Source organism: Rhinoderma darwinii, chromosome 4, assembly GCF_050947455.1.
Source record: "Rhinoderma darwinii isolate aRhiDar2 chromosome 4, aRhiDar2.hap1, whole genome shotgun sequence".
In the NCBI taxonomy this organism is placed as follows: domain Eukaryota; kingdom Metazoa; phylum Chordata; class Amphibia; order Anura; family Rhinodermatidae; genus Rhinoderma; species Rhinoderma darwinii.
The window spans coordinates 200,187,242-200,199,885 of NC_134690.1; the positions used below are offsets into that span (position 1 = coordinate 200,187,242).

Consider the following 12,644-nt stretch of genomic DNA (forward strand, 5'->3'; position numbering starts at 1 on the left):
CCGGGTGTCGGTGGGAGAGGGAGCTCCCTCCCTCTCTCCAAAACCACTCAGATGCGGTGCTCGCTATTGCGCACCGCATCTGAGGGGTTAAACATGTGAGATCGATACTAATATCGATCTCACACTGCTCCGCTCCCAGCCCTCAGCTGCCTCTAGCAGGGAGATTTGACAGCTCCCTGCTCTGATAACTCATCCTGATGCAGTGCCGTAAAAAGGCATATGCATCAGAATAAAAGGACGTTAGTGGCCGCCGTTAAAAGGCGTATTGGCGGTCAAACTGACATCTAAATGACTAATGACAGCGCTGCTCAGTTATAACCAACACATGCTTCAGAGGACAGCAGGTGATCTCCAGTGTAATTCAGCTTAAAGAGGCTCTGTCACCAGATTTTGCAACCCCTATCTCCTATTGCAGCAGATAGGCGTTGCAATGTAGATTACAGTAACGTTTTTATTTGTAAAAAACGAGCATTTTTGGCCAAGTTATGACCATTTTTGTAGTTATGCAAATGAGGCGTGCAAAAGTCCAAGTGGGTGTGTTTAAAAGTAAAAGTCCAACTGGGCGTGTATTATGTGCGTACATCGGGGCGTTTTTAATACTTTCACTAGCTGGGCGCTCTGAAGAGAAGTAACATCCTCTTCTCTTCAGAACGCCCAGCTTCTGACAGTGCAGATCTGTGACGTCACTCACAGGTCCTGCATCGTGTCGGCACCAGAGGCTACAGTTGATTCTGCAGCAGCATCAGCGTTTGCAGGTAAGATCGACTACATTGCAGCGCCTATCTGCTGCAATAGCAGATAGGGGTTGCAAAATCTGGTGACAGAGCCTCTTTAAGGCTAGGTTCACATGGTGCGATTTGTTAATTTAACATGCATTATTTTTTTTTGACAAATAATCTCCCATGTCTCAATGAAAGTTAATCAACCAAAACAACATATGGTAAACACACGTCCCAAAAATAGTGTGAACTCTGTCTTGTACAGGATCATGGACCACTGCATGTTCCCAAAGTATAACAGCTGGCTTTTTGCACGTAGGTAGGGTATGTGCAGTGTTTTCAAGCATATTTCGGGGCGTTTACGCCTCGAAAACGCCTACAAAGATCTGCTTATTGAAATCAATGGGAAGAACAGCATTTAGTTCATAAGGGGCATATTTTTACACCGCTGTTTTAAAAAACGGAGCATCAAAAAAACGCTCCAAAAAGCGCATGTCACTTCTGCAGGCGTTTTTTTGGAGCAGATTTTCCATTGAACACTGAAAAACACCTCAAAAGAAGCTCCATATTGAAAGACGCTTCAAAAACGCCTGAAAATCAGAGGCTGTTTTCTCTGAAAACCGCTCCGTATTTTCAGATGTTTGTGTGCGTGCACATACCCTTAGGGTATATGTTCACACATCCCATAAACACCCGAAAAGCAGAACGCCTCCAAACATCTGCTGATTGATTTTAATAGGGAAAAACTTTGTTCTGTTCCGATGGGCTGTTTCGGGAAACTGCTGCGAAAAAGAAAGTTCACACGTCTGTTACGGCTGAAATTACGGAGCGTTTTTCAGGCGAAAAGAGCTCCTGAATTTCAGACGTAATGGCATGTGCAGGCGTTTTTCGCAGTGTCCATTACGGACGTAACTGGAGCGGTTTTTCTATAGAGTCAATGGAAAACCGCTCCAATTACGTCCAAAGTGACATGCACCTTTGACGCGGGCATCTTTTGACAGCGGCGTGTAAAAAAAAAAAAGAAAAAAAAGACTGTCTGCACAGTACATCGTAAAACCCATTCAAATGAATGGGCAGATGTTTGCCGATGTTTTCAAGCAGTATTTTCGGCCGTAATTCCAGGCGTAAAACGCCTGAATTACATCCGTAAATAGTGCGTGTATTTCGGCCGGAAGACCCGGACCGAACACACTGCAGGGGGCTGGGCTCCTAGCATCATAGTTATGTACGACGCTAGGAGTCCCTGCCTCTGCGTGAAACTACTGTCCCGTACTGTAATCATGATTACAGTACGGGACAGTTGTCCTGCAGCGAGGCAGGGACTCCTAGCATCGTACATCACTATGATGCTAGGAGCCCGGCTCCCTGCAGTGTGTTCGGTCCGGGTCTTCCGGCCGAAATACATTCCGTACATAACAGGGTCGTGTGAACCCAGCCTAATACTTCAAGATCTGTAAAGTTTGCTGGGCCAAAGTCTGAGCGCCCCAATGACAGGTCACTTCCTCATAAATTCGGGCGTCATACATGATTGGTGATTCTATAAAGTCCCAAATAAGCTAGGATGGGTCGAGTAATACTATGATGCAAATAGGAGATAATTACTTTTATTCCAATTTTACTTCGCATCTACTAAGCACATGTATGAAAACAATAAGCAACCTAGTTGAGAAGCTTGCATTTACAGGTCTGCAATACATAAGGTAAAGCAGAATAGTCGCTCTCAAATGGATTCATTAACCAATATTTTAATTCCAGGTTTTTGCTAATCTTTTTTTACCGTTATCCTGCACTTTCTGCAAATTGTGGGCATGCAAAGAAGCCATTTTCATTAGCAGTGCATGTAAGACCCCACTTAGGGCCACATACTTTACCATGACTGCTTGATCGAGAACAGAAATTGTTACGCTATTCTTGTACTTTATGGTTTAATAAAATATTTAAAAAAAAATCCACACAAAACCCACTATGATTGAAGTGATTGTTAAAACATATAAGTGAACGCTATCAGATACTACTTAGTTTGTTACTTGATTCTCCTTTGTCAGTTACTCAGCTGTTAAACTTTTTCTTAAACACGTAAAGTGTCCACTAATCTTATTCCAAAAGCCTTACTAGTAGCACTATCAATGTATAGTGGCGCTTTAGATATCTAATAGAAGCATAATAAAAAAAACTAAAAACTTGTTTAAAACAGAAGTAAAAGGTGATACCTTTTTATTTTTACCTTAAATGAAAAACAAATAAAATAAAAACAGCAGATGGTCACAACAATTTAGTCATTTTCAAAACCACAAAACTGTAAGTACAAAAGCACCACTAATTATTGCTATAGAAAAATGGCATGGAAAAGTTCATAAATGCACAGTAAAAAAAACAACACTATATGCACAAGATTTTTTTTTTTTTAGTTTTCTTAAAAGCAATAGAAGTAGATATGTTAAACAGCCTCACACATACCCACTAATGCTAAAATGTTTTTTGAAACTCGCAGACAATGGAGAAAATCAAAATCAGCAAAGCATGAATATGTAGAGGAAAAATGTTCATGTACATTATATATATGTAAAAGTTAAACTACAGTTGTCCTAAAAAAATTAGCATTTACAAAATACTTGAGAAAAATATTGTTTTTTCGTAAAGTTCTTCAAGAGGTACGTAAAATCAACGAAAAATTTCCATGATCAATTCATTCTCTCTTGTCACCCGATGCTTTAGTTTTCTGTGCCTATGAGATGAAAAGATAAGTATAACAATCAGAATAATTTTAACAGTGTTGATGCAGACCCCAACCCTGATCTACTCAACTAGATGTGTTTTGATACCAATTTAAAAAAATAAAAAGCACTTCTGTAGGAGAAAATATGGAACAGGCGGGAAGACCTGTTTTATGCCAATACTTTTGTTTAACTTACCAAAGTTAGATTCACAGACCCAAGAAGCCTTACCTGAAAGCTTCCACTATTTTCCACACAGAATAAGCACCACACCACTAGCTTTCTATGTACTGCACACAAAAAAATAATGATCTACCGTACCCTTAACTTTCACTGTTTCAATCTGCCCTTTTATTGACAGTGTGCTGGGCATGGCACCTCTGGATGTGGAAACATTAACAGTTGAGCGAGAGACGCGAATCTGTAATAACATTTCGGTCAACAAAGAAGCATTATGAACATGCAATCAATGGCTGTACGACTGTATAAAAACACCACCATTGATTCAATCTGTGAATTGTACCTCATCAGCTCTATTTTCACCATTTTCAGATGGAGCAGTACCTTCCTTTCCAGCTTCTTGTTTTTCTTCCTTCTTCCCTTTAGCACCCTTGTTACCCTTTGTTCCTGGCTCCTTCTTTACAGCAATGGGAAAAGACAAATAAAAAAATAAATAAACATCCTCCCAAAAAACAAACAATTCACACAGGTTTAAAGTGTATGCATATGTTCGAAAGTTGTTTTTTTTCTAAAGAAAAATGTCTGTTTGGTGCAAATTTGAAATGAGTTTATTTAAAAAAAAAAAAAAAAAAAAAAAAAAAAAAAAAAAAATGTACTTTGAGATACAGCTGCTTTGTTTTCTGTATACAGAGCAGCTGTATCGTTTGCCAAGAACTGAATCGGTCAGGTCCGCAGGACTGACTGGTTCAGTGTCAGTGGGTCGGATCCACCTGTAATCTATCACATCTAAGTTATGAACTTAGATATGATGAATAACAGCTGGATCCTACAGAATACAAAGCAGCTATATCTCAAAAAGTAAAAATAATTTTTAATTAACTAAAAATGTGAAAGTTGCACCAGACACAAAGATGCATCATAAAACAAACTGTTGTACAGAGGAGTGTATGACGCTGACCAATCAGCGTCATACACTTCTCATTGTCCCAGCCCAGTGTGATTGTGCAGTGAAAGAAGCTGGGCTGGAACAATGAGAAGTGTATGACGCTGATTGGTCACGGATTGGTAAGCATCATACACTCCTCTTTACAACGCCCAGTTGGTAAAAACATGCCCAGTTTGTCATTAAGAAACTAATTAGCATAAATCTAAAATGGTTTATAACTTGCTCTAAAATTCTCCTTTCAAAATAAAAACCACTGTTATCTAAATTACAGCGCCGATCAGATTATGTAGGAGATAGGGCACTTATAATCTAATGACAGAGCCTCTTTAAAGGGGGTTTCCTATCAAGGACATTTATGGCATATCCACAGGATGCGTCATAAACGTCAGATAGAATGCAGGCCCCATCTCTAGAATGGGGCCCGCTAAACACTTACCTTTTTCTGCTTCCACTGCCTCCCGGCTACGTTCTGACTTTATGGTAGTGAGTTCCGAAAACAGCATAACTCGCTGAGCTACGCTGATTTCATAACTCCCATAATAGTGAATGGCACTTACAGAAGCAGCGTAGCATGCAAGCTGCGCAGTTTCCTTCTTCATGGTCGGAAATCACACGAGTCAGACGGAGCAGAGAGGTAGAACAGGGTATAGGGGACACCGTTCTAGAGACAGGCGAGTGTCCCAGAGGTAGGACCCAAACTATCTGACATTTATAAAATATCCTGTGGATATGTCAAATGTCCCTGACAGGAAAACCCCTTTAATAAATGTGTGCCAGTGTTTTCACTAAAAACATTTCAGGAAAACTATCCACCATAAAAGAGGATAGCTTCCATGGAAGTTCTCGGTTGGAACTTTTTGACGCTAAGGTGTACTTGGCTTGAAAAATTACAGGTGATTTTACGGTGATGTGCGTGGGGCCTAACTAAGTGCTGATCACCTTTACCTGCTGGCTGTATATCGGTTTGTGGATGTAGTGAAGCATTGATCGTTTGGTATGTGCCATGGACATTTGTCTTTATGTGCTGTATTCATTTTAGGTTAATAAGTGGTACCTGCAGGACATTACGGTATAGAAAATAAAAACAACTAAGAAACAGAGCAGAATAAAGAGATTTACCTTGGCTGCAACTTTTTTGGGTTTTGCTTCAGTTTTGGAAGGGACAGGTTTCTAGAAGCGAGAAAATATTTAGGCAAAATGTACATTATACAACCATCACAGTAAATAAAATCCCTATCCCTTCAGTTTAAAATTATAGAATTACACAAAATAGAAACAGCCAAACATGGGAATAACCCATTAATGTCTGATAGCTAGAATGTAGGGGCATTGGCACTAGGAAAGAGCTGTACTACTTCCTCTCCGCTCAGGCCCCGCCCCCCCCCGGTCACATATTGCTAGCCAATCCTCACAATATGCAGCCAATATTTGTGCCTCCAATGTCTTCTATAGGGCAAATAGAGTTCCAAAATACAAAAATGTAAGAGTATATTACAGATAAATACTTACTGATGACAATCTTGCTGATCTTCTGGTTGGCTAGAAGAACAAACAGTATAGTTAATTTTAGGTTAGGGAGATTAACCCATTTGTTACAGAGTAGCGAAAGTTAAAATCTCACAAATAGGTAGAAATTTTACAGCAAAATAAAACGAACACCAATTGTTACAACCAAACATTACTCAGTAAAATGTATACATCAGTATGCATGCTAAAGAAAAGTGGTAATATTGATAAAAGAAGAACACCATCTGTGGAAAAAACAACAACAACCTGTATCTGAGAAAACAGAGGTAGAAGACATGATTAGCCAAGCCACAGGTAACGTACACCATACATACCTCTTGCTTAGTTACTTTGCCAGCATCCTTGGCTTCAGCACCCTCTGGAGACTGCAAAACAAGAAAGCCAAACATGAAACAACTCTAAATATCGTATTATGGACTATCACTTAGGCGGAATTCACACGACAGGGTTTCCCGGCCGGGTGACGGCCGTTCATAAACCGGCCGTCACCCGGCTGCATTAGGAACAATAGACCCCTAATGGGGCTATCCACACGACCGATTTTTTGACGGGCCGGGAAAACCGGCCGTAAAAAAAATGAGACATGCCCTATTTTCGGCCGGGTAATACACGGCCATCACCGGAATGTGTCCCGAGTGATGGCCGGGTCTACCGTCGCTCACGCACTCTCTCCTCCTCCTCACAGCGCAGAGTGCATGTGAGGAGGAGGAGTTGATGCCATTCGGACGAATGGCTACGCTGGAGATACACTGTGTGGCAGGGCCTGGGTGTACAGCAGGTGGAAGGGAGCGCTGCGCTGGCTCCCTTCCCATGCTTGTTTTAAAAGCGCCCTGGCCCGGTGACACCATCGATGGCGCCGCTAGCAGCTGCTGCTACTATTGCAGCGACGCCACTATAGCAGAGCAGGGAGGTATCTCCCCGCTCTGCTATGTGCTAGCCCCACTTTAGCTCCCTGAAGGAGCGGAATCCCCATGTGTTCGGGGATTCCGCTCCTGGACAGGGCGCTTGATGTCTGTCCATATATGGACAGTGACATCAGGGGAACTCCTGAAGCGGAATCACTGGCCACATGGAGATTCCACTTCAGGAGTTGCCCCTGATGTCCCTATCCAGATATGGACAGAGACATCAAGCGCTCTGTCCAGGGGGACATACAAAAGAATGTTGAAAACTAATGAAGTAAAAGAATGAACGTTATTAGTAATGTGAAGATAACATAAAAAAATCCATCCGATTAAAAAACGGTCAGGGGAAAAAACTGATGCAAATCGGGTCCAAATCGGCCGGTAAAAAACGGCAACACGGCCCAGAACGGATGCAAACCGGCCGGGGAAAAAAAAAAATGGCTGATTTTCCCGGCCGACACTCGGACCCTGTCGTGTGAATGAGGCCTAACATTATAATTTGTGGTTTAATTTTAAGATGGTCGTCCCATCGCAGATAACCCCTTTCCTATTGGAAACTCCGACATCCCTGACAAACAGCTTAAGTGTAACTAAACATTTGACAAACTTCTGACACGTCAGAAGCTTTGATTGGTGGTTGGAGCACTGAGACCCCCCCACCAATAGCTGAAACTAAGAAGTGCTCGTATAAGCGCTCAGCCGCTTCATTCCTGTTTGGCCTTTTCTGGAGATCAATGTAGCCGTGCACGGGCTCAATAGAAAGTCTATGAGCCCATACTCCGATACCGGGAAAAAGTCAAAGAGAAACGAAGAGGTTGAGCGCTTCTGCCGCTTCGTTGTATCGCTTGGAGGGGGTCTCAGTGCCCAGAGCCCACCAATCCAAACTTCTGACATGTCACAAGTTTGCCAAACATTTTATTTAGACTAACCGTGGAATACTACACGTTTAATCAAGGATTTTTTCCTTCAAGCTGTAACTCATTTAATTTTAAGCAATAAAGGCAGATTTGGTAATGCGTTAACTTGCTCAAGAGGGTCCTGTAAAGGTAGCATGTGCCATATATATCAGTTTGTGCCATTTTTGAGGCTGCTAATGAGACCCAAGACTCATTTTATCTATCAAAAGAACGTTACAAGGAAGTGGCAGAAGCGTAGCGGTTGTCCGCAGGCGAGCAGCAACAGCATTGTGTTGTATAGAAGTGGAGTAAATGTACAACAGGTTACATGTGGAGTAAAGCTTGTGCCCATCTCATAGCATTAGCAACTTTTATCATGAGCCATTTGAAAACGTATGCCTCAGAAGAGCTCCCGCCATCTTAAACTTAGGCTGTAACCAATGTTTTAACCGTGGAATCTGTCACCATAGACTATAATGTTATACGTCAGACAGATATGTCATGCTCTCATGGCCCCAATTCATAACTTATCAGTTAAACACATACTATGACAATCCATCAGACACCCATAGACTAATTTGATATCCGTTTAATATATACACATCAAGAAATGCTATTGAAAAGCCTGTAACATACGTAAACCGTATGCCATACATTGGCATAGTTTACCCATAGGGTGCCACGTTTAAAAAATAAATAAATGCACGGTATACTTTTTTTTTTTGCAGGCTCCCACAGGATAGTATATCATGTCTAACACTATTCTATACTTGGGGAAAAATAAAAAAATAAAGTATACCAGCCTGACAGAGGCCAAAAGGACACGTCTCTGGCTTCAGTCAGGCTAATGGAGCCCTATGTACACCGCTTCAGCGACGTACATGCTAAACGTGATGTGAAGAGAACATAAGACAGCATCAATAAATCTGTCCCATTGTGTTTTATAAATCACTAGCAGAATGAATTCTAAACACTACAATACCATTGACTAAATATATATATAATATATATATATATATGCACAAAGAATTTCTGGAGGTCCTCAAATGGTTCTCAAATTGTAAAAGCGAAGAGCAGATGCTAAAGATCCCTACGTTTCAGGACTGTGCCAACAGCCGTTTTTAAGCATGTGCTGAAAACGTTCCATTCCTACAAAACAATGAAAAGTATATGGTGTACAACTAACAATCACTCGGCTAGCTAGAAAAGCCCAGAGCTGGAGCCTTTGTTTAACTGGACTATTTAAAAGAGTAAAAAGGAATATACCTGAAAGTGGACATTTAAGTTGATTACTGTCTGTCACGGCCAACTTACAACTAGTGCAATTCTAATTTTTTTCCTTCCCCAAATTGGTAATAAATATCTTATGGACACTTTAATGATGTACGGTAATTTAGGTGAATATCAATCAAACCATCAATTACATAAACAGCTGGTTAAAAACTATTTTTAAATTCCAATCTATCACACCCACAACCTCCAAGGGTCCGTAGTACAGAGAAGAAGGTACTACATGTGCCAATGTGTGGTGCTCTGTGTAGGGGCTCGTCCACATGCTGCGGAATTGCGGCTTTTTTTACATCCGGAATTGCGGAATACAGTAGCAGCATAGTGGAACAAGTCGTATCCACACTGCGTAAAAATTCCACGCAGAAATTGACCGGCGGTGCATAATTTTCGGACCGCATCATGTCCACTTTCCGCAGCAGATATTGACAACTCCTTGCATCGTGAAAAACGCAGCAAAATACGCACCATATTCTGCCGTAAAAACAGCAGGAAACGGTGCGTTTTTGCCGCAGCGGAAAGTCTGGTACTTTCAACAGAATTGATCAGCAATTCCATTGTGTGTAGACAAGCCCTTACAGTATATACAGACAAAACTTCATGGCAAAATTTGTTCTAATACCTGTCGGTACAGAGTGAGTTATTATTTATCACCCTATTTAAAAAAAAATATCTATTGGTACATTTCACATTGGGAGATTTTCAGCTGTTTAAAAATATTTATTTAAAAGAAGTTTTATGAAGATAGATAGAATTCAATACACTGGTAAAGGGGCGACAGCCGTTATGCCCGGAGGCTCAAAGAGCCTGGTTAACAAAAGAGGACGTTTCATCTCTTCTCCAGCACACGTGCCAACTGCTCAATGCCAAATTGTCCGATTTTCAAAGACCACTTAAATAAGACAATGAAAACGTTGTGCCAAAAGCTACTTACCGACACAAACTGGGAAAAAGAACAGTAAAAGCCAACAGTACAGTCACTAGATGAGATAACTAAAGTGCCCTCAGACTGAAAGATTTCAATTTAATGTTTTCTAAATATAAAGTTGAAGATTATAGAATATATTTTTTTTCAAAGATATAGATCTTAAGTCTACATAAGCTATCCATATAATAGGACGACAAGTTCAAAACTATACATGTGGCCCGTTTTTAAGGGGTGTTGAATACTTTCAGCTTGACAGGATGTAAGTGAGTGATTGAGCATTTTGGAGGGAAATTTATTAAGACTAGTTTCATACGCCACTCTTAATATGAGGTAAACTCGTCTTCATAAAACGGATCGCATCTCTCGGTCGGCCATGCGCCGCCGCCACCACCATTCCCCATCAGCCACAAAACTAAAAAAACAAACAAAACTACCCACTTTGGTTCCCCTCAGCACAGCTCATACAAGGTCCTGATGCTGCTGTTGTAAGAGCCACATCATGCCAAGGGGATCAGGAGGGGAGGGGGGAAAAAAAAAAAAAAAAAAAGGGAGAGCCGAGCTATTTTTTTTTTTTCTTATTGTCCACTGGGGGCCTCAACCTTGCTACACCCTACAGAGTGAAAACTACGCATAGATTCCCACTACAATTCTAGTGTAAATTATAAACGTAGCGAGACGCTGTTGCCCCACCCCTTTTTGCTAAACCCCCTTTCCACAAAGGCGACAATTTGCGAATTTTCAGCCCCTTTGCAAACTTTACGCCAGAAAACTGGTGTAGAAAAGGTTGATAAATTACCCCCTATATGTGCACTGTAATATACAGTAACACAACGAGTGCCCACTAGTCACCCATTTCTGTTATTAATTAAAATGTTAAAACATTTGTATCCCAACACAACGGCGCTACTTTCACACGCCAATATTTACAAACCAAAACTACACAAATTAAAAGATTTGCACTTTTGCGTTTTGGATGAAAAATACTGACCCAAGTGCTTAGGCTCCATTCACACCTCCATATGAGCTATAGGATCCCTATATATTTTTCCCTCCCAAATACAGGACCGGATGCCATAAGAGCAGCATATATGTATAATAGTACACAGATGGTTATAATCACTCACTAGACGATATTACAATTTTTCCTTTTAGGCACCTATGGCATTTTCAGATTTTGTCAGTTGTAGAGCTCCAGAGGACTGGTCAGCCATGATAGTGGAGATAAACGTGTACTTGAAGACAGGCACATCGACCACACTAGAAACGGGAGTTCATTTACACGGATGGGCTGTACAAAAATGCGGGTAACATGAAGGGTGTACAGAGCAGTGGGCGGTTAGGGTAATGGAGTCTGGCTCCGCACACTACGGGCATAGGCCCTACAGTCTCCACGATGCTGATGTGACACCAGTCATCCGAGCTCTAGAAACATGGACGTCACCCTTCTCCACTCTTTCCACGAGCCGTCATTGAGCATAGCCAATAATGGAAAAATCTGGAAAAGAGCGGACCCCACCCCAACATAGGAGCCCCGTAGGGGTTATATATATATATAAAAATTATTAAGTGCATAGAGAAGACGCGGGTAAAACTGGTAAACCCACGTACATCTGGCGACAGTACGAAGCGGCTGCAGGGAGCCCACCCGCATACAAAGCGGGAAAATCGCCGTAGAGAAACCAGCAAGTAGTACGGACAGGACAGAGTACCGGACTGCATCGTGTGCAATAGAAATCGCTCACCTTTCTCTTGGGCATTGTGATCTGTGGGTTACGGCCTCGCCTTGGAGCTGGATGAGGAAACTGATGGCTGTGGAGGAAGCGCAGTGACTGGAGACTTACAACCGCTTTCCGCACAACTACAGTCTACCCCTCTCCAATCCTGGTTCGCTCTTCACTGTAACGTCCTCATTGGTGGAATCGAGTTTACAAATTCCAAAAGACACACCCTCCACCAGAGCAAACCGCCTACAGCCGGACCTTAGATGGGCGTGACACGCACGGATACGTCGTGGGTGATTTACTACAGCCGACCTTTTTTTTTGCGTCTCCGCCTCCTCCTCACATCCGACCAATAGACAGTAGGGGGGCTTGGCTTCAATAGTTCAAGTGAGAGGTTTTAAGGCGTTAACGAGTTGCTGCCAATCACTTGCCGTGGCGGTTCTTTTTGCCAGCCGTTAGCAGCGTGGCGCTTGCTCCGCCCCTCGGTGAAGCTGGCTGTTTATTTTTGAACGGGTGGCGAGCGCGCTAAATTTCTGAGGTACTGGCCGCCATTTTACAGCAGAGACTAAAACTAAATCTAAATGATTTGGTCTTCGTCTAGGACTTGTACGAAGCGACATAATACGACGTACAATACACACTTCCTGTAGCACGTAGTGTATGGAGCCGTATACATGATATGTTAAATTATCTATTTTGTAACTGATTTTTAAATGACTGAAAACATTTGGGGACTCAAACCAAAGTGTATTTTCTGACGGTGTCATGGCTGCATGTGAGGATATATTGGTGGAGTGAGAGTTTGCACGTATTTGAATAGA

The 12,644-nt window shown here is 41.8% G+C and overlaps 1 protein-coding gene across 2 annotated transcripts; it reads right to left on the bottom strand.

The window, feature by feature from the left end:
• Positions 1-3,135: 3,135 nt before the first annotated feature.
• On the bottom strand, positions 3,136-12,135 carry HMGN3 (high mobility group nucleosomal binding domain 3). 2 transcript variants are annotated; one of them, XM_075862054.1, is made up of 7 exons: positions 11,845-12,135; positions 6,401-6,451; positions 6,069-6,098; positions 5,679-5,729; positions 3,957-4,070; positions 3,755-3,854; positions 3,136-3,444 (listed from the first exon to the last, which is right to left on the bottom strand). In XM_075862054.1, exons 1-7 carry the CDS (start codon positions 11,857-11,859, stop codon positions 3,431-3,433), a joined length of 375 nt encoding a protein of 124 aa, XP_075718169.1. In that variant the 5' UTR covers positions 11,860-12,135; the 3' UTR covers positions 3,136-3,430. The 2 variants fall into 2 exon arrangements, with proteins under 2 accessions (XP_075718169.1, XP_075718170.1); XM_075862055.1 differs by lacking the exon at positions 3,755-3,854 and having other exon boundaries at positions 11,845-12,104.
• Between the last annotated feature and the right edge of the window lie 509 nt (positions 12,136-12,644).

Excerpts from the sequence above, each read along its gene's own strand:
- HMGN3 (XM_075862054.1), bottom strand. Across the intron at positions 6,099-6,400 it reads GCAAAGTAACTAAGCAAGAG|CCAACCAGAAGATCAGCAAG; the intron begins GTATGTATGGTG and ends TTGTTCTTCTAG. Across the intron at positions 5,730-6,068 it reads GATCAGCAAGATTGTCATCA|AAACCTGTCCCTTCCAAAAC; the intron begins GTAAGTATTTAT and ends TCTCGCTTCTAG.